At 51.9% G+C, this 20,438-nt stretch overlaps 2 protein-coding genes across 2 annotated transcripts in view; one reads left to right on the top strand and one right to left on the bottom strand.

Annotated features, from left to right (window-relative positions):
* LOC135305654 (glutamic acid-rich protein-like) overlaps positions 1–20,438 on the top strand; it is a 217,310-nt gene that overhangs the window by 148,795 nt on the left and 48,077 nt on the right. The window lies entirely within an intron of this gene.
* Positions 6,689–14,989, bottom strand: LOC135305621 (olfactory receptor 14A16-like). The gene is made up of 2 exons (XM_064429357.1): positions 11,769–14,989; positions 6,689–7,694 (listed from the first exon to the last, which is right to left on the bottom strand). The coding sequence occupies exon 2, from the start codon at positions 7,669–7,671 to the stop codon at positions 6,739–6,741; it is 933 nt and encodes a 310-aa protein (XP_064285427.1). The 5' UTR covers positions 7,672–7,694; positions 11,769–14,989; the 3' UTR covers positions 6,689–6,738.

Raw genomic sequence — 20,438 nt, forward strand, 5'->3', positions numbered from 1 at the left:
GCCTGCCCTGCCTCCCCTCTGGCTCAGGTGCTGAGAGCTCTGCAGCCCCTGCTGCCATCCCATGTGCCCAGGGCAGCACAAGAGCCCCGGCCTTGGGGCCCTCAAGAGCTGCTCCTGCTCCAGGCTCAGGGCCCATCCCAAAGCTGGGGCAGCCTCAAAGCTGTGCCCATTTCTGTTCATTGCTGCTCTGATGGGGATGGATCCTCAGCCACTTGGGGGTTGATGATGAATTTTACTACTCCAGAGTCCTATTCTTTCTTGAGATATTGAGTGCAGGAATTCAGTGGCAAAAACTCATAAACATTTGTTCAAAACACCCAACCAAGCAAAGACTCTGAGTATAATCTAAGTTTCAATTCTTCTGTGGTTAATTATGCAGATTTCAGGGCTATATTCAAAGCGAATAAACTAAATTGAAAACAATGAAGGGGGAAATGTTTTGTCCTCTTAAGTTTTCTTTTCCTGTTTATAGATTGATATCAGCATTCCCTAGGTTATACTGAGCCCCAGCACATCCTAATGCAGTCTGAACAGATATGAAAATCAAGACCCTTCAATCAGACTTTGTCCCTACCCCCTCCCTACCATTTCCCTGATCCAAGCCCTGGCACTCCGAGCAGCTGAGGAATGGAGTCACATCCAGGGGTCTCCCCAGGGCTCAGGACTGGGGCCACATCAGTGAAATCTCTTTAGTGATGATCTAGACAAGGCCATCGAGGGCACCCTCAGTCAGTTCCCAGGTGAGCCCAAGCTGGGTGGGAGTGTGGCTGTGCTGGAGGGCAGGAAGCTCTGCAGAGGGATCTGGACAGGCTGGAGCCATGGGCCCAGGACAATTGGATGAGATTCACCAGCGCCAAGGGCTGGGTCCTGCCTTGAGCTCACAACCACCCCAAATCCCTGGCCATGCCCTGCTCCTGATCCCCACAGCCTGTCCTGTTTCCTTCATCCCTGCATTGCCAGGGACTTTCTGAGACAAGGGAGCTCTGCTCTGGCTATGGATGGAGGTGCAAGTACAGCCACTGGAGTGGGAACCACAACTCATCAGGTTTGTGTCCTTTGGGGGTCAGGAACTGGTGAGACTCAGAGGCACAGAAAGTTTCTCTTCATGGCCAACAGACCATTGTTGAACAGGGCACTATTTAATAACACTCACGCTCTTCCCTGAGCTATGTGGAACGTCCCAGCAGCGTCTGATGAGTCCATGATCCACTGGTGATTTCCATACTAAAATTGACTTTAGACAAGTGTTGGTGTGTGAGAGATATAAACACAATTAAATTCTTGTATCAGGATGCTCATCCTGGTGTGGGGGTAAAACAGCTCTGAACAATTCCTGATTTGCAAAACTGTCAGTGATGGATGGAGAAGGGAGGTCAGGCTGCTTTTGGTGTTGAGGAAATGCTGAAACCAGCCTGACTCATTTCATCTCCACCCATCCTGGCTGATCTCTCCTCTTTCTGCCTTCAACCCATTGGCTTTTGTCTCCCACCAGGCCCCCCGGTGAAGAGCCTGGCTCTGTGTTCTCCATTAGCTCCTGGCTGGCACTGCCAGGCTGGGATGAAGAGCCCCTCAGCCTTCCCTGCTCCAGGCTGGACAAGCCCAGCTCCCTCAGCCTCTGCTCACAGCCCAAGGGCTCCAGCCCCACCTTGGAGGCCCTTCCCTAACCCTGCTCCAGCTGCCAGACATCTTTCCTGCCCTGGGGAACCCAAACCAGGCCACAGTGACCTGGATCATCCACGTCCTTGATGTCCTGGTCACACAGCCCTGGCCCCTTGTCCCCATGTCAGGCTCTGGGGTGGATCCTGTGGAACATCCTTTGGTGGAGGCTATGGCTCCAGGTGGATGGGGGGAATACTGGGGTACAGGGACCCCACTGGGCATGAACAGCATTGGAGTTGTTGGGAGAAACTGTGAGGGGGAGCTGGGGCGGAGTGAACAACCCAGTGACCTCACACAGCCCCTCTGGGATGTCACAGCCTGCTCTGTGATGTCACAGTCTGCTCTCTGATGTCACACCTCTGTTCTGTGATGTCACAGTTGGATCTCTGAATTCACAGAGATCACCTGTGATGTCATAGCTGCTCGATAACCTGACCTAACACGCTCTGTGATGTCACAGCCCACTCTGTGACCTCATGTTCCCAGATGATCAATTGTCTACACCAGGTGAGCTCACACCTGGAGCTTGTTCTCTAAAACCCCAGGCCTATCGAAACCTCACAATGCCCATTGTGTGAGAAGGGGAACTGGAAGTTCACCAGCCTCAGTGTCCTGCTAGCTCAGCCAGGCCCACTGGAACACTGGGGTCCAGACCACCAGGGACCACCAGAGAGACCCCCAGGACAGAAGAACACATGGGTAAAGGGGAGGGGAAATCTGTTAATGATTTTGGGGAAATGATTATCATGTGTGTGTTTAGTCCAGGACAACCAATGAATATGTGTGCAAAATACAGAAAATAAACAGAAACTTTCCTGTACTCAGCCTGCATGGCTGTGTGATGAGCTCTCCCCCATGCATGCAGCTGAATAAAGAATGCTGCTTATTAATGCTGCATTGGGGTTAAGGGGTTTTCTGTTTTACCAAATTTTTGGTAACACTCCCACTGCCAAGGGAAGCTCTGTCTGCTGCTGTTCATAAACAGAGAATGGCTGGTGGCAGATGTGGTGGTCAGAGGCTGCCTGGGGCAGAGTGACCATGAAATAATCAAGTTTTCAATGTTCTGTGAAAGAAGGAGGGGCAGCAACAAAACTTCTACACTGGAATTAGGAAGGGCAGACTTTGGTCTATTTAGGAGGCAGATTTGGGGAGTACTGAATCAGGTACTGATTTTTTTTAAGGGAAACAGCCCTTATGAACAAAGGTGTCTGGGAAGGATAGACACATTTCAAGAAAGTAATCTTAAGGGGGGAAGGAGAAGCCTGTCCCAGTGTGGCAAAAGAGCTAGAGAGGAAAATGCCTGGCCTGGCTACCCATGGAGTTTTGAGGGAACTCAGTGAAAAAAGTGGAAGCATCAACTTTGGATAGATGGTCAAGAAACTTAGAAAATGTTTAAGCATGTTGTTATGTTATGCAGAAAGAAAAGTAGAGAGGTGAAAGCTCACTTAAAGCTTAACCTGGCACCTTCTTTGAAAAATAATAGAAAAAGTTTCTATCTATAAATTAATAGGAAAATGTGGGATAAGGAGAATCTTTACTCTTTATTGGATGCAGTAGAGAATATAGCAACTAAAGATAAAGGCTGAGCTACTTAACACCTTGTCTCAATTTTCAATATTAGGACAGGCTGCCCTCATGACAAGTGTTCTCCTGAGCTGGTAGATGGGCACAGGGAGCAGAACAGCCCCCTGCAATCCAGGAGGAAGCAGCTGGGGACCTGCTGAGCCACTCAGATGCTCAAAGGTGTATGGGTTTGGATGGGATCCATCCTAGGGGGATGAGGGAGCTGGTGGATGAGCTCCCCAAACTGCTCTCCATCATTTACCATCAGTCCTGGATCAGCAGGGAGGTCCCAGAGGAGTGGAGGTGCCAGTGTGAGCCCATCCCCAAGAAGGGCTGGAAGGAGGATCTGGGGAACTCCAGGCCTGCCAGCCTGACCTGGGTGCCTGGCAAGGTTATGGAACAGATCACCTTGAGAGCCATCACAGGCCACCCACAGGGTGGCCGAGGGATCAGAGCCAGCCAGCGTGGATTTGGAGATGTCAGGTCTTGCCTTACCAACCTGGTCTCCTTTTATGACCAGGTGACCCACCTGTGGATGTGGGAAAAGCTGTGGATGCAGGAATGGCTGTGGATATGTCTATCTGGACTTCAGCAAAGCCTTTGACACTGTCTCTGACAACATTCCCTGGAAAAGCTTAAGCTCACAGCTTGGGCAGGTTCTCTGCTCACTGGGAGGTTTAAGAGCTAGCCGGAGGCTGGGCCCAGAGAGTGGTGGGGATGGTGCTGCACCCAGCTGGAGTCCAGTCACTGGTGGTGTCCCCCAGGGAGCTGTGTTGGGCCCAGTCCTGCCTAACATCTTCACTGATGATCTGGCTGAGGGGATCAAGTCCACCATTCACAAACTGCAGATGGCACCAAGCTGGGTGTGAGCGTGGATCTGCTGGAGGGCAGGACAAGAAGACACAGCCTTAAGCTGCACCAGGGGAGGTTTAGGCTGGACAATAGGAGGAAGTTCATCACAGAAAGAGTGATTGGGAATTGGAATGGGCAGGCCAGGGGGGAGGTGGCAGAGTCACTGTCCCTCTCCAGTGGCACTTAGTGGCATGGTCTGGGTGACAAGGCAGTATATTAGGGCGTTGCTGGGACTTGCAGATCCCAAAGGTCTTTTCCAGCCTATTTGATTCTGTCATTCTTTGATGATTGGGACACTCTGGAGCCATTGTGACCCTGCAGTGCCTCATGGAACTAAGAGGACCATGATGACACTGCAGCCCCATAGAACCAGGGGTCCATTGTGGTGCTGTGGGCCAAATGGAACCAGGGAGTGCACTGTGACACTCTGGGTCCTTGTGGAGCCACAGAGGCCATTGTGACACTGCAGCACCTTGGGGAACCAAGGGGTTTCACCATTTTGACAGTGAGAAACCAAGGAGACCATTGGGAGACTCCAGGGCCCAGTGGAACCAAGGGGCCGTTCTGACACTGTGGGGCCTCATGGAACCAGGGGGACATTGTGACACTTCAGGATCCTGTGTAACCAAGGGGACATGATGACATGATGGGGCCTCAAGGGATCTGGAAGAACGCTGTGACACTGTGTGGCCTCATGGAAACAAGGAGTCCATTGTGATACTGAGAGGACTTGTGGAACCACAGAGACCAAGGTGACAGTGTGGGACCTCATGTACCCATGGGGCCATTGTGACACCCTGGGGCCCCAAGGAAACAAGGGGCCACTGTGAAACTGCAGCACCAACGAGAACATTGTGACACTGTGAAGCCCCATGGAATCAAGAAGAGCATTGTCACATTTTGGGGCCCCGTGGAACCAAAAAGAGCATTGTTGCTCTGCATGGTCTCATTGAAACAAGGAGAGCAGTGTGACAGTGCAGGGCCTGGTGTAACCAAAGGGCCATTGTGACACCAAGGGGCCACATGGAGCCAAGGACATTACTGCAGATGACAATAAGCTGGGTGTGAGTGTTGATGTGCTGGAGGGTAGGAGGGCTCTGCACAGGGCCGTGGACAGGTTGGATCCAGGGCCCAAATCCAAGAAAGGAAGGTTTAACAAGTCCAAGTGCCGGGTCCTGCACTTTGGCCACAACAACCCCTGCAGTGCTGCAGGCTGGGGACAGAGTGGCTGGACAGTAGGCAGGCAGAAAGGGACCTGGGGGCACTGATGGACAGGAGGCTGGACATGAGGCAGCAGTGTGCCCAGGTGGCCAAGAAGGCCAATGGCTCCTGGCCTGGATCAGGAATGGTGTGGCCAGCAGGAACAGGGCAGTGATTCTTCCATGGTGCCAAGTCAGGAACTGAAATGGGGAGTGGGACGAGAGAGGAAAGGAAAAAATGGGATGGGCTTTTTGCAGGGGAGGGGACAGGGATGGGTAATAGGAAGAAATTTGTACTGCTAGGAGTAAAGAAGAAAAAGTGAAGCAAAGGAAATGCTCAGGGCAGTTTGGGGGTAGCTGCCAGGCAGCCCTGGCTCTGAGCAACAGCATCTGCAGTGGCACAGGAAACTCCCAGCTGATGGGAACAAACTTTCTGGCTGACTGCAGAGGCCACGACAAAGCTGAGTGGTTTCCCTGGTGTCCCCCAGCCCTTGCTGGCCCCAGGGGCTGATGGCATTTGTGCTCCCTCAGGTTCATGTCCCCACAGCAACAGCATGGGGGTGCTCCCGCCTGCTCTGTGCAATGCAAACAGGGGCTCCTGAGCCAGTGCTGCCGTGGCTGTGCCTGCAAGGATGCGGCACCTGTGTGAGCTGGGGGAGAGGCCAGGGCTGCAGAGGGGGGATGTTGTTGGCAGCTCCATGAGGACACTCTGGGACGCTGCCCTGGGCTGTGCAGCGCACTGGGGATGGATCAGCCCCTGCTCTGCTGCTCCTTCCCGTCTCCCCCAGGGCCCTTGCACAGCCCCAGCCATGCTGTTTGCCCCCAGCCTGCCCACAGCCAGCCTGGGGCTGCTCAGCCTGGGGCTTTTCTGTGCTGAGCATTGGCCTGGCCGTGTTCTTGAGAGAGCCTGGGCAAGGAGCCTGGAGTCCCCAGGGCCTGGTCTGAGGTGTCAGCGCTGCCCCAGCAGTGCCCATGGCCTGTCCCTGCTGCAGCCCTGGCACTGCCACCCCCAGGACTGTGCCCGGCCCCGAGAGCACTCAGGCCCTGCAGCAACACCAGGGCCACCAGGGCAGCGGGGCAGGGCCACGGCAGCAGCACTGCCAACACCAAGTGCTGCTGCTGCTGGGCACAGCTGCTGTGCCAGCACTGATCTGCCCCAGCTCTGCACACAGACATTGCTGCTGCAGCTCCAGAGGAGGCAACAAAAGGGCATCTCTGGAGAAAACTCTGCTGGGAGATCCTTTCTTTCCTTTAAAGCCACCAAGAAAGTAGCCCCTCCTTGTCGCAGTCTGTGGCCACGAGGAAGGTGGAGAGAAACAAAATGAGAAATGGCACAAACAGTGACATTTCTTTATGGACAATAGGAAAAAGTAAAACAGGGAAAAAATTGACCCCACAATCAAACCAACAGGAAGTATCAAAGATTACTTTTATTACAAGTGACTTGCAGAAATTCTCCAGCAGTTTAATGTTCCTGAAAGTATCCAGTGATCAGTCTCCACACTGCAGCCTTGAGCTCCTGGTTCCTCAGGCTGTAGATGAGGGGATTCAGGGCTGGCGGCACCACTGAGTACAGAACTGATAGGGCAAGATCGAGGGATGGGGAGGAGATGGAGAGGGGTTTCAGGTAGGTAAACACTGCAGTGCTGGTGAACAGAGAGACCACAGCTAGGTGGGGGAGGCAGGTGGAAAAGGCTTTGTGCCGTCCCTGCTCAGAGTGGATCCTGAGCACAGCCCTGAAGATCTGCACATAGGAGAAAGCAATGAACAAAAAACAACATATTGATAAAGAGGCACTAACAGCAATGAGCCCAAGTTCTCTGATGTGGGATTTGGAGCAGGAGAGCTTGAGGATCTGGGGAATTTCACAGAAGAACTGGCCCAGGGCATTGCCATGGCACAGGGGCAGGGAAAATGTATTGGCTGTGTGCATTAGAGCAGTGAGAAAGGCACTGGCCCAGGCAGCTGCTGCCATGTGGGCACAAGCTCTGCTGCCCAGGAGGGTCCCGTAGTGCAGGGGTTTGCAGATGGACACGTAGCGGTCGTAGCACATGGTGGTCAGGAGATAAAATTCTGTTGAGATGAAGAACAGAAAGAAAAAGAGCTGAGCAGCACATCCTGTGTAGGAGATGGTGGTGGTGTCCCAGAGGGAATTGTGCATGGCTTTGGGGACAGTGGTGCAGATGGAGCCCAGGTCGCTGAGGGCCAGGTTGAGCAGGAAGAAGAACATGGGCGTGTGCAGGTGGTGGCCGCAGGCTACGGCGCTGATGATGAGGCCGTTGGCCAGGAGGGCAGCCAGGGAGATGCCCAGCAAGAGGCAGAAGTGCAGGAGCTGCAGCTGTCGCGTGTCTGCCAATGCCAGCAGGAGGAAGTGGCTGATGGAGCTGCTGTTGGACATTTCAAGTGTCTTGGCATAGGGATCTGTAAATAAAGTAATCAGGCATAGTTGAATTTGAAGAGGACTTTAAATATCCCAGCCCAGCCTGGGGACACTTTCCCCCCACTGCCTGCCCAGGGCTCTGCTGCCTGGAGCTGTCCATGCCAGCAGCTGCTTCCCTGTGCCCAGGGCTGGGCTCTGCCAGTGCTGCCAGAGCCCAGCCCAGCCCTGGGGGCTCAGATCTGCCCTGCAGACCCCTCCCAGCTCTGGACTGCCCAGGGGCAGCTCTGGCTCTGCAGGCTCTGATGGCAACGTCAGAGCAACTCTGAGGAGGATGGAAAAGCAACACTGATGCTGCCTGTGAGGTGCCCTGTGCTGATTTTATTCTCTGCCTGGTTAATTACCATCTGAGAAAAAATGTTTTTATTTTCCTCACTTGAACTGAGAGATGAATATCTATGTGCAATTTCCCATCCTGGCAACCCAGAACCGTAGATTAAAAAAATTTTCCTTTAGATGCCACCCCTGACTTGCTGTGCTCCCTGTATAAATCTACTTGGAAATATTCTGGAGTTCCGTGCCATGCAGGTAGCAGCCCTGAACAATGCAGCATCTTCACCACACAAAGAGAACACTTCCAAGCCTTACCATCTGTCTCCTTCCCCCCACAGCTTCTCCCCAGTGCTGAGAGCAGCTCCCCGGGCCGGCTGAGAGCTGTCCCTGGCAGGCAGCAGAGTCCCTGCCCCAGCACAGCGCCCTGGGCTGCAGGAGCCTGCTCTGCAGGACAGCCCTGGTCACCCCGGGCTGCTCTGCACAAGAGAGAATCAGAGAATGTACTCACAGGGTCTGCAGGTATTGCGATGTTGCAGCTTTAGGAGATGGCTCCAGGAGCTGCAGCTGCATTGCCCTGCAACCAGAGGTTCCTGTGCCAAGGGCTGGCAGTGATTCTGCCCCAGGCACTTCTCAGCACCTTCCCAGCCCTGACTGATTGAAGCTCTCCGTGCCTCTGGGCTGTGCCCGGGCTGGCTGCAGGCAGTGCCCCAGCCCTGCTGGGCTGGCAGAAGAGCTGCTCATCAAGAGAAATGTGCTTTTGAAGCTCTTCTTGGTTACCAGGAGCTGCCTCTGTGCCAGGAGCCCAGCCCAGCTCAGCAGCACAGACACAGCAGCAGGACTTTAATGACCCTCTGGGGCTTTGTGCTCAGGCCCTGAACATCAGTCCCTGAGAGGCAGCTGAAGAAACCTCTCCAGAACTCCAAGTCAGAATCCAACTCCAAACTTTCTTGGACTTTTAATGGGTCCCACTGAGGTACACGACTCAGAAAGTGTCCCCAGGCCCCAGGCAGAGCAGAGAACTGGAGGCACTGATGACAGGTGGGGACAAAGAGAAGCCAAGTCTTGGTGGCCTGGGGCACAGCAGGGTCTGTGCCACCAAAGGCTGGGAGGAGACACCTTGTCCTGAGGCTCTGGGGCCTCCTGGCACAGCCCCAGCCAGGCTGGGCACTGTCAGCCCCTTTGTCCTGCCCTCAGCATCCCCCCCTAATCCACATCCCAGTGGCCTCAAGGATCTGCTGGAAGGAGTCCCTGGGGAGCCTTGCTCAGCAATGGCCCTGGGGGCTCCTGAATGCTCCCAGGGACTGCACGTTTTTTCAAAGGACTTTGGGTTTGGCTTTTGCCTTGGACTCTCTGAGAGGTTTGTGCAATCATGGCCTCCAATTATCTGCTGTAATTAGTCCCTGGAGAGGTTTTGTCAGTAACAACACTCAGTGGGGCTCATTAATGCTTCAGGGTATTTCAGTTATTTGAAGGTACTTGGTGTTTCCCTTTTGATACAGACTCTGGGAGAGGTTTGTGCATTCATGGCCCAAATTATCTGCTTTAATGAATCCCTTGAGAGTTTTGCACTGACACTCAGTGGGGCTCATTAATACTTTGAGTTACTCACGGTTTGTTAAGGTACTTTGGATTTTCCTTTCCACACTGAGTCTCTAAGAGGTTTTTGTGCCATCCTGGCCTCCAGTTCTCTCCTCCAAGGAGTCCATGAGGAGCCTGTGTTTGGGATTGACCTCAGTGGGACCCATTCATGTTTTGAAACACTTTGGGGTTTTCTTCTGACTTTCACTCTTGGAAAAGTTTGTGCAATCTCCTCTCAGGCCCTGAGGTTCCAGGGCTCAGCTCCAAATGCATCACAGGGCTCTTTAGGATCAAGCAAGTACTGACAGACCATGGCTCTGTCTTGATTTCCCTCTGCTCTGGGCAGTTCATCAGGAAGATTTCTGTAGTGGTTTTGGTTTGCCATTTTGAGATTTCTTGGAGAATGGATTAATTAGTGTGGTGAGTTCAGTGTTGGGCAATTTCCAGTGAACTCACTAGAATAGTCTTACTCATTTACTGCTGTGAGATAGGATTAGGAGAAATGCACAGCAGGCTCAAAGCTTCAAAAGGGTGCAAAGAAAAGATTATTAACAGTTAATACAAGAAAGAGTACTAAGAATCAGAACAAAACTTTCAGAACAATTACCCTCCCTACAAACTTTTCTTTTCCACTGACAACGTAAGGAGAAAAAACATAAAGTTTCCAGTCAGTTTACCACCTCTAGAATAGTTTTTCTTCAGTTCACTTAGGGAGAGGAGTCTATCTTTCATACTATGGAGACTTATACTTAAGAAAACAGTTCTCTCATAGCTCTCAACTCCCACCAATAGCAGCTGCCCAGAAAGTCTGCAATTTTGAAGTCCCGGCCATTTTTTACAGCTTTGCCCACAGCTCTGTTTATGGGCCATGTTAATTTATCGGGTATTAGTTTAAACATGAGCGGTTTAAGAACAAAGTTTCTCTTAATCTATTTCTGAAATCATCTTCATCTCTGGGAACAGAGGTCTTCTTCTCTCCCTGAGGGCACAGGGTCTCATCACTCTTCTCTCTTTCTCCATTTAAACTTCTCTTGGAATCACAACTACTTCAACATTTGCTTACTTTAGCATGGAGGCCTTTGCTGAACAAGTCATCTCCCCATTCTTTTCAATGCATTATGGGGGAAAAGAAAGTTTGATGTATCAATTACATCCATCTCTATACATTTACAAGACGATTCGAGCCCCAAGATCAAAGTATCTCCTAATTCCTCCCATCTGGGACTTTACTCTTCCTTCACTGAACTCAGTGTCTTCATGTTGCTCCTCTGTGTGCCTGCACTTTGTCCTTTTCTCTCCCTCCAGGGAGGATGGAAGCACTGAAAGAGTTAATATCTCACCCAGGGCCTGCAGATGGTTCCGTGACCCCGGCTGGGCTGGGTCCTTGCGGCCGGAGCTGTTTTACCATGGAGGTTTCTGCAGCGGCTGCGCTGGGGCTGTGTCAGGATGGGCCGCGCTGGGGCAGGGCCAGGATCTCAGCAGCCAGGCCAGAACACAGCAGCAGTATGGCCGGGGCCCATGGCTTCTCCTCCCCCTGCCTGGGGCTTGCGGGTGAACCCCAAGGGTGGCAGAATCTTTGCCGAGCCGGCCCGGCCCGGGGCTGCTCCTGGGGCCCGACGGATCCTGGCTGCGCCCGGGCTGGCGGCGGGGCAGGGCTCGGCAGCGCCCAGGTGTTGGCAACCACAGCCATGGCCCGGCCCGGCCTCGGCCCCGCGGCCTCCCCTGCCCTGCCCGGCAGCCGATGGGGCCTGGGGGGCTCCCTGGGAAGGGGCCCGGCCCCACGGCAGGAGCCGCCTGGCCCAGCCCGGCTGAGACGGGGGCTGGGCCAGCCTTGTTACCTCTTTGCTGGCCAGAAGGGAAAGAGACCCTCCCAGGCTTTCTCGTCTTTAACATGTGTCTTCACAGAGCCGTGTACAGTTTCCTTAGTGGTTTAACAGATTGCCAATTCTCAAAGCTAATTACCGATTGGTTTTTTGTCAGACATGGAGGAAACTGCTAGCAGCTTCTCTTAGGACATCACTTCCATGATGCAAAACCACCAGAACAGCACAGAGCACAGAGCTCCTTTGTCCACATGTAGTTCTCATGTGCCCGAGGCCTCAAAATCCCACCTTGGGAGATCTCTGCACCATCTCCAAGGTGTTTTCAAATGAAAAACATTCAGCTCAGAGTCTAAGAAAATCACCAGAGGACAGGGCCAGCCTTACCTGTCTGTCCTGGCTATATTTGTCTGGGACCAATGCTTGGATATACGGAATTTGGGAGACCAAATTCTAATTTTGGCCATGGTCCCTTGGCAGAAAGGCCAGTTGTTTTCCAAAGGAATGAAAGAACAGAGCCCCAGTATTTCAGGGGCAGATGAGAGGTGACCACCTTGCATAGAGGAAATTTTTTAGGGAAAGTATCAGTTTTGCCAATGGGCATCTAAAAAGAGGGATAGTTCTTTACTGTAGCATGGAAAGCATGCAGCCCCAGTGCTCCAGGAGCTGATGAGAGCCAGTCCTTGACATTCCAAGATCAGCCAGACCTGTCAGGTGGCCCCTGGGAGGCCAAGCCAACCAGACCTGTTCCATGTTCCATTGGCTCCATGGGGCCCCATAGTGTCCCAATGGTCCCTTGCTTCCATGAGGCCCTGAGGTGTCATAATTCCCCCTTGGTGACATGAGGCCTTGAAGGGTCCTAATGCTCTCCATGGTTCCATCAGGTCCCACAGAGCCATAATGGTCTCTAGGTTCCATGAAGCCCTGCTGTGTCACCACGGCCCCTTGGTTCCATGGGCTCCAGTGGTGCCACAATAATCCCCTTGGTTCCATGAGGTCCCCACAGTGTCCCAGGGATCTCCATGGGAAGGAAAGAACCAAGCCCCAGTGTTGTAGGGGCAATCACCAGAGGCCAAGGCCAGCCAGACTTGATGGTACTGGCAGATTTTGCCTGGGAGCAGCCCTTGGATATACAGAATTTTGGAGGTAGAATCCCAATTTCAGACATGGACACCCAGAGATGAAGGACAGTTCTTCTCTATAGGAAGGAAAGCATGGAACACTGGTGTTTGAGGGGCAGATGAACGGTGGCCATCAGAGGCCTAGGCTAGCCAGGCCTCTCTGTCCTGGTAGCTTTTGTCTGAAAGCAACCCTTGGACATAGGGAATTTGTGAGGTGGATTCCCAATTTCAGCCATTTCTGTGTAGATAAGAAGGATGGTTCTTTTCCATAGGAAGGAAAATGCAGAGCCCAAGAATTTCAAAGGCAGAAGAGGAGACAGGTGGCTCCTGGGAGGCCAAGCCAGCTAGACCTGTTTGTCCTGGCAACTTTTGTCATTGAGGAATCCTTGGATATATGGAATTTGGGAGGAGGAATCTCAATTTTGACCACAGACACCTTGAGAAGAAGAATGATTCTTTTCCATTGGAAGGGAAGCCCTGAGTCCCGGTGTTTGGAAAGGAGGTAAGAGGCAGCCCCCAAGAGGCCAAGGGCAGTCAGACATGTCTGTCCTGGCAGCTTCCACTGGGGAGCAATCCTTGGATGTACAGAGTTTTGGAGGTGCAATCCCAGTTTTGGCCACGGATGCCTGGTCAAGATGGATAGTTTTTTCCTCTTGGAAAGAAAAGCGTGAATTCCAAGTGTTCTAAAAAAAGATGAGAGGTGGCCACCCATAGGCCAAGCCAGCCAGACCTCTCTATCCTGGCACCTTTCATCTAGGGACTATCCTTGGACATAGGGCATTTTGGAGATGGAATCTCAGTTTTGGCCATGGGCACCTGGACAGGAAGAAGAGTTCTTTATTTTAGCAAGGAAAGCACAGAGCCCCAGTGTTTCAAAGGTAGATGAGTGCCAGCTCTTCAGGTAGCCAAGTCCAGCCAGACTTGTCTGTCCTGGCAGCTTTTGCCTGGGAGCTATCCTTGGATACAGGGAATTTTGGAGGCAGATTCCCAATTTTGGTCATGGGTGCCTGCTCGAGATGGATGGTTTTTTTCCTCATAAGAAAGAAAAGCACATGGTCCCAGTGTTTCAAAGGCAGATGAGAGGTGGCCCCTGGGTATCCAAAGCAGCCAAATCTGTCTCTCCTGGCAGATTTCATCTGGGAACAATCTTTGCATTTAAGGAAATTTGGCAAGGAATCCCAGTTTTGGCCATGGGCCCCTGGTGGAGAAGAACAGCTCTCTCCCTTAGGAAGGAAAGCCCAGAGCCCCAGTGCTTCATGGGCAGATGAGAAGCAGCCCTGTGAGAGACGGTCTGAAGTTCCCCTCATTTTGCCTCACAACTGTCTCAAGAGCAGACATCAGGACCACTGTAAAGACCCTGACTGGAATTCTGGCTTTGCTTGAGATGGTTGCTTGTCAAGATCCTGAGGCCTGAGCAGAGCTTCTGGCTTGCCAAGCTATTTGCAGGTGTGTTTGCTGCCATGGAACACTGAACCTAATGAAAAGGAAAAGGGGCACCTTGTCCTTTTTTGCCTGCACCCATTTCACACCAATAGCCCTGGAATTTCCCCACCTCTCAGCTTGGCTGGACTTTTCTGGGGTAACTCTTGGTGGTCCCCATGGGAGACCCTTCATCTGTTTTACAACCACTGTGACAGACAGACTGAGATGGGAGAAGCCTCTCCCTCAAGGACTGAGACATGAAACCCCTATATGGAGGAGCTCCCCCTCCTCCCAAGGACTGAGATTGAAACCCCTAACGTGGGGGAGCTGTGTGGGGGAGGCAAGCTGACCAAAGTGAGATGTTTGCTTGCAGGAGTAACCATTGGACCAAGAAGACAATGGTTCTTACCTACTGCTGAGAATATGGACTATCTGTACCCTTCTTCAATGCCTTCTCTTTTTTTTTATCTTTCCATCAGCAATTACAATAGACTACTCTTTATTACATTTGATTCCATTTCTGCACTTGTCCCCTTCCCCCACCAAAAAGGACTACAACAGAAGCTTGAGTTGACCAGTATCTCTGAGATCTCCCCTGATGTGACCAGGTGAACTCCAATGACTGAAGACTTTGAAGGACTTTGTCTCTCTACGTTTGGTAGCTACATACCTTCTTTTCTCTTCTTCTCTCTCTTTTTTTCCCCCTATTCTTCCCTTTTTCCCTGTCCCCCCTAGAACATTTTCCTGTGGCCATTCAATAAAGGTAGATTTATTTTTTATTATTACTGCAAACTCCCTTGCCGTGTAGGTTTTTTGCACTCTGAGATCAATTAACAAACCATCACGAAACCCATTCCTAAGGACGGATTGTGGAACATGGCCAGGGATGGGGCAGCCACAGCTGCTGTGGGCAGCGTGGGCCAGGGCCTCAGCAGCCTAAGAGGCAAGAATTTCTTGCACATCTCCAGCCCAAGCCTGCCCGCTGTCAGTGGGAAGCCACTGGGCGTGGTGCTGTCCCTGCAGGCCCTTGTCCACAGCCCCTCTCAGGTCTCTGCTGGGCCTTGTGAGGGACTGAAAGGCCGCAGGAAGGTGCCCCCAGAGAAGGCCTTGGAGATCACTGGGGCCAGGAGTGCCACCATGAGGGCAGCAAGCAGGGCCTGCTGTGACTGTCAGGAAAGGAGGGCACAGGGCAGGCGCTGAGGCCCTGCCAGCTGGAGCTGGGAGCTCTGGAGTACGGCTGGCAGAGAGCCGTGGGAGATCCATGCAGCAGCAAGGACACGGGCTTCTAGGTGCATTAGAAAGCAGAGAAGAGCTGGAGAATGGGCACTGAAGGAGAAGGGTGTCTCCCTGGGTGGAAAAACCTTCACAACACCAGTGATTGTGTCCAGGAAAGACACAGAGGGGTCCTGTAATGTTATTGGAGTAAAAGGAGAAGCCAAGGGACATTTCCCATGGGGTGTCTGGAATTGCTGAGACTCAGGACAAGGGTGAAACTTCCTTTTTTATCCTAATTCCCAGGTGCATCAACCTCTTTCTTCTCCCACTGCCTGCGGTATTCGGAAGGTACAAACTGCCTGAACTGCCAACTCTATGGCCCCCTCTAACATGCTCCCTCTGTTTTATGTATTTGTAACACTGCAGAAGGGACAGGAAGGGAAGGATAGGTGCTGGGGTCACCATCAGTGTAAGGTCACCATCCATTCCAGCTGTCTAGAGCTTACTGATGGTGCTGATGGGGTTGAGCATTTTTGGTTAGGAACCATGGCTAAGGCCAACAACACCAGCCTGTGACTCTTCAAAGGCAGCTCATCACTGCAGTCTTTGTTGCTGTGCCTGTTTATGCACAGAAAGACAGATCAATGCATCTGGAAGTGGTGACCCCAAATACATCTTTCTACTGCAGAACATCTTGTGATTGTGCTGGGAAACTCTTTCCAGAGCAGAAAAAACAAGCGCTCTCCCAGAGGCCTGGTACCCAAGTGGTTGTGGGCAAGCAAGAGGATGCTGTCATGCTCATCGTTCAGAAAAGCAGCAAGCCTGAAACCAACATGCACCTTTTGTAGACTCAGAGATTTAACTGAAGCTCAGCGTGGAGTCAAGGTTTAGACTCCATGATCCTCAAGGGTGCCTTCCAACATGGATATGTGTGAGACTGCCAATGGAGGGCCGCTGATAAGAAAGACAAGAGAAAGACCAAGAGGAGTTCTTTGAAGAAGATTCACTGAAAGGCTGGCCCAGCCACCCCAGGGCCCCTTCAAGAGTCTGAGCTGGGGTGGGGACAAAGAGTGGGGTGGGGCTGGGCTGGCTGTGGTGTACTGTGCCATCCAAGACATCATGGGGCCAAGCCACAATGAGGGCAGCTACACAAGGCCCCAGAAGGTAACGCTGGCCCTGTATTGCTTGGGCAAGTGGTGAGTGCACACGTGGCGGGGAGGCTGGGCTGGGGATAAGGGTTGGGGCAGAAATGCTGCACCCGGGGCTGGCTCTTTCACCTGCATGTAGGGACAGCCCCTCATGGCAGAGCCTTGGGCAGGGCACCGTGCTGCTGCTGCTACTGGGCACTGACTAATTTGACCCTCAGGAAACTCCCCCAGGAGGATCCAGGGCAGCCCCAAGCCCCTCTGGCAGCCCTGGAACAAGGCAGGCTCCTCTGAGCCCCCTCCATGCCCCGCAGAGCCTGTGTGGGAGGGGGTCAGTGCAGGGAGCACCATCAGCTGCCTCTGTGTGCCAGGCTGAGCAGCAGAGCCCAGCAGAAGCAGCCCAGGGCCCCGGGCAGCACAGCCCCCGTGCTCTGCAGAGCAGCAGCCCCAGCTCGGGGCTCTGGGCAGCAGGGCAGGGGCTGCAGCAATGGCTGCTGGGGCCAGCACAGATGTGTTCCCCTGGGACAGGCTCTGGGGGCAGCTGGCATGGGCCAGGAGCAGAGCAGGAGCCCGTGGGTGTGCAGAGGAGCCCTGGCAAGAGGCTGCCCTGTCCCTGGGCCAGCAGGAGCTGCCTGAGGAGCCCCGAGGCCAACTCTGCTGCTGGGCTGGGCAGCGGGGCTGGCCCTGGGGCTGCAGGAGCTGCCCGAGCTGAGCGTCTGCTGAGCATTCCAGACCCAGAGTGGCTGTCCCTGACCTCCAGTGCCTCCAGTTCCTGCTGCAGGGCCAGACCTGACTCTGCTGCTCTGCTGGGCTGGGGCAGGGAAAGGCTGAACTGGGCAGTGCCAAGGAGAGGAAAATAATGGACCCTTGTCGCCACGAGTCCCCACAGTGTCAGAATGGGCTCCATGGTTCCATGATGTCCCAGAGTGTCACAATGGATCCTTGGTTCCATGAAGCCCCACAGGGTCACCATAGTCCCCTGGTCACAGGAGACCCTGAAGTGTCACAAGGGCCCCTTGGTTCTATGGAGCCCACAGGGTCAATTTTGCCAGTGGGCAGGGTCAGCACCAAAGACACAGACTCCAACTGAAGATATTGCGTCATTTATATAAGGTAAATCTGCAAAAATTACAAAAGTAAAACACATAATTATTAGAAAAAAATTACAAAAGGAGCAGCTCAGCAATGCAGCCAATCATCACCACCAAAGATTGCAGCAGAGATTAAGAAAGATGCAGAACCTGTTCCCCTCAGGCTTTACCATCCCCCAGATCCTCACAGCAGCTGGGGGAAGCTGTCACAGCCAAGGGCTGCAGAGCCACTCCTGGACACTGGGAATTCCTGCAGGTGCCTCCAGCCACACGTGAGGCTCCAACCTCGCTGTGAGAGGGCCCAGCTCTGACAGTGCTGAATGAACAAACTGACAGCACTTCCAGTGCAGGAACATCTGGTTTCATCCTCCTCTTGGGTTCCTCCCAAAGCCTGGCCAGGGCCCAAGGAGGAACCAAGGGAGGTGACTTTCATCCTTCAGCCCCGAACCAAGGGGGCCTTCTCTGATTTTTAAATACAGAAAAGTAAATCTACATTTCACCAATGAACACATACAGAGATCGTATTCCTCATAGTGATTCATTAATGAGTAGATACAAATATAACCTTTGGTTAGAATGTGTATCCAGAGCTCAGCTTTGGCCCAGGGTCTGTTGTTCAGGCCTCTGTCAGGACCTGGTGCTGAGGCCTCAGGACTTCAATTGGTCCTTTAACCTGCAGATGAACTACAATTCATAACAATTCTTTCAATAACACAGTTTAGATTTAGGTATTAGTCATAAAGGCGTTGCCTCTTGATCTTCATTTAAGTGCTGTTCGTTACTCAGAGCTATAATTCACATTCCTTTTAAAACAGCCCTAATTAGTTGCTATTCTCTGTTGTTTTGTCAAATGCCCCTTTTTTCTTGAGACTGTGTCTCTTTTTAGAGAAGTCTCAGTACTCCATTTCTAGCACAGTGTCACAACAACTCTAACATGAAATCATAACACACCAAGTGCTCACACTTCAATGATGACAGTGACTGCCACAAATTCATTACACAGCATCCTCCAATTTGGCAGTCATGAAGCCAAGGCCACCAAAAATCATTTTCTTCTTGCTGCCACTCTTCTACTGCCTTTTCTGTCAAGGTGATTCCTGACTGTTGGTCTTCAAACCCATCAGATAGCAGTGCAACATTCCTGTCCCATGAGAGCCCAGGTTCCTCCCTGGCCAGCAAGCAGATAATCCCAGGCTGTGTGGTTCTGTAGAGCCCCATTTGTGTTTGTTGGAGCTCCTGGGATGTACTATTGGATATTTTAACAGGATCATTTGCTATTTTTTCTAATAATCAATTTATATCTTTTCTGTAATGTCCACAGGACAGGGCAGCGCACATGAGGCACAGGGGGAGCCAGAATCTGGTTTTCTGAGAACAAAGGCACTCCTTGGGTGGAAAATGTTCTCTTGGCCCCAACTCTTCCTTGTGATTGTTGCTGAAGGACTCTCAAGGGAGGCATCAGCATTGCCCGGAAACAGGACCCAAACCATCCTTTAGGAAGCTGTTTATGGGCAGTGTCCACACACCCAGCAGCTCCCATTCCCAGTACCAAAAGTCTGATTTCCCATTTCCCACTGTGGGCTGCTGATGGATCCAGGGCTCCTCCCTGGGCCCTCCAAGGGAACCCCATTCCTCCCAACATCAGTTGAGAACATTTCCAGAAATTGGTTACATTGAGTATTTTGGCTACTTTGATCTTTACATTCTCATAAGAATTTAATGACTAATCCTTGGTGAAACACTAGAGGTGTTCGTGGCAAACAAAGATTCTGGCTGACTCTCAAGACACAACTTACAGACATCAGCAGTACTTCAGTGACAAGGTTACTCATTCTTTTTCCTCAGTCTCATTTGGGTTAGGAACAATAATTCTGTCGTTCATGGAGCTGGCACTGTGTTAATTCCAGAATAATGCCCCCAAGTCCTTTGCTGTTCAGCTTTAGCACGGTGTCTGTGGCTAACAAGGCTTGATGGGGCCCTTTCCCCTTTGGCTGGAAGGGGGCCGGGTCCCAGTCCCTGAGGGCACCCAGGCTCCTGGATGGAATTTGTGTGCAAGTCCCTCAGTGTCACAGCAACCTCCACATGGAGCCCTGTGGCTCAGAGCATTTTCCAAAGGGGCCATTGAGGCAAACAAAGAGATTTGGTCTGGCAGGGTGCCTAAAACAATCTCCTGTAATATTTCCTTTTTCTCACACAGAACACTTGGATGCAGGGACACATTCCCATTGTTCCTGCCCAGGTTTCAGGATTCAAACAGTGCTGTCTTTCCCAGGAGCTGTTCCTTCAATTGCCTCAGGAGGGCTTTTTGGCCTCTGGAGCTACACTCTGGCTCCATAATTAGGACTGATGCATCCAAACCCTTTATCTTTACTAACAGCAGTGATTTGAGGTGGATGTCCTTTTTTCCAATTGTTTTAAAAACTGACAATATCAGTAATAGTGCTACTCTGTAGTTGAATAATCCAATTTTGTTCACTGTTTTTAACACAATTCCTTTAATTTTTCCTTGATAAATCTGCATTAGTTCCTCCTCCCATCACATGAACACTTTTCAAGGCCAAGCTCCAGTGAGCAGTTATCAAACCAAAGTGTCCTGGAGGAATCTGAATTACTGTTTTGGTATTTATAACTCTCATTTGCTTCTGATTTATGCTAATTAATTCCAAGGCATGAAGGTCCAGCCCTGCAGCCTCTGGGCTGGCCCTGCCAGGGGCCATCACACCCAGAACAATTTCCCTGGCAGTCCAAGCCTCAATGCCCCTGGTTGTAGTTGCAAATTGGGTGCAGCTGTGCACAGCCAGGGGTTTCCATTTCCCCGGTGGGCCACTGTTAAGGGCATGGAGCACATCTGGGAGATGGGTTCTCCATGGGGACAGGTTCCCATCTCCTCATTTGTTCAACTGCTCTTTTAATAACCCCTACACCCATTCAACCAATCCTGCAGCTTGTGGATTGTCTGGGATATGAAAAACCCAGCAGACTTAATAATTGTATTTTTCACACTAACAGACAAAGGATTCCCCATCACAGTATCAGCAAATCCTATAAAAATAGCCAGATTCA

Source organism: Passer domesticus, chromosome 8 (genome assembly GCF_036417665.1).
Source record: "Passer domesticus isolate bPasDom1 chromosome 8, bPasDom1.hap1, whole genome shotgun sequence".
NCBI classification, from domain to species: Eukaryota; Metazoa; Chordata; class Aves; order Passeriformes; family Passeridae; genus Passer; species Passer domesticus.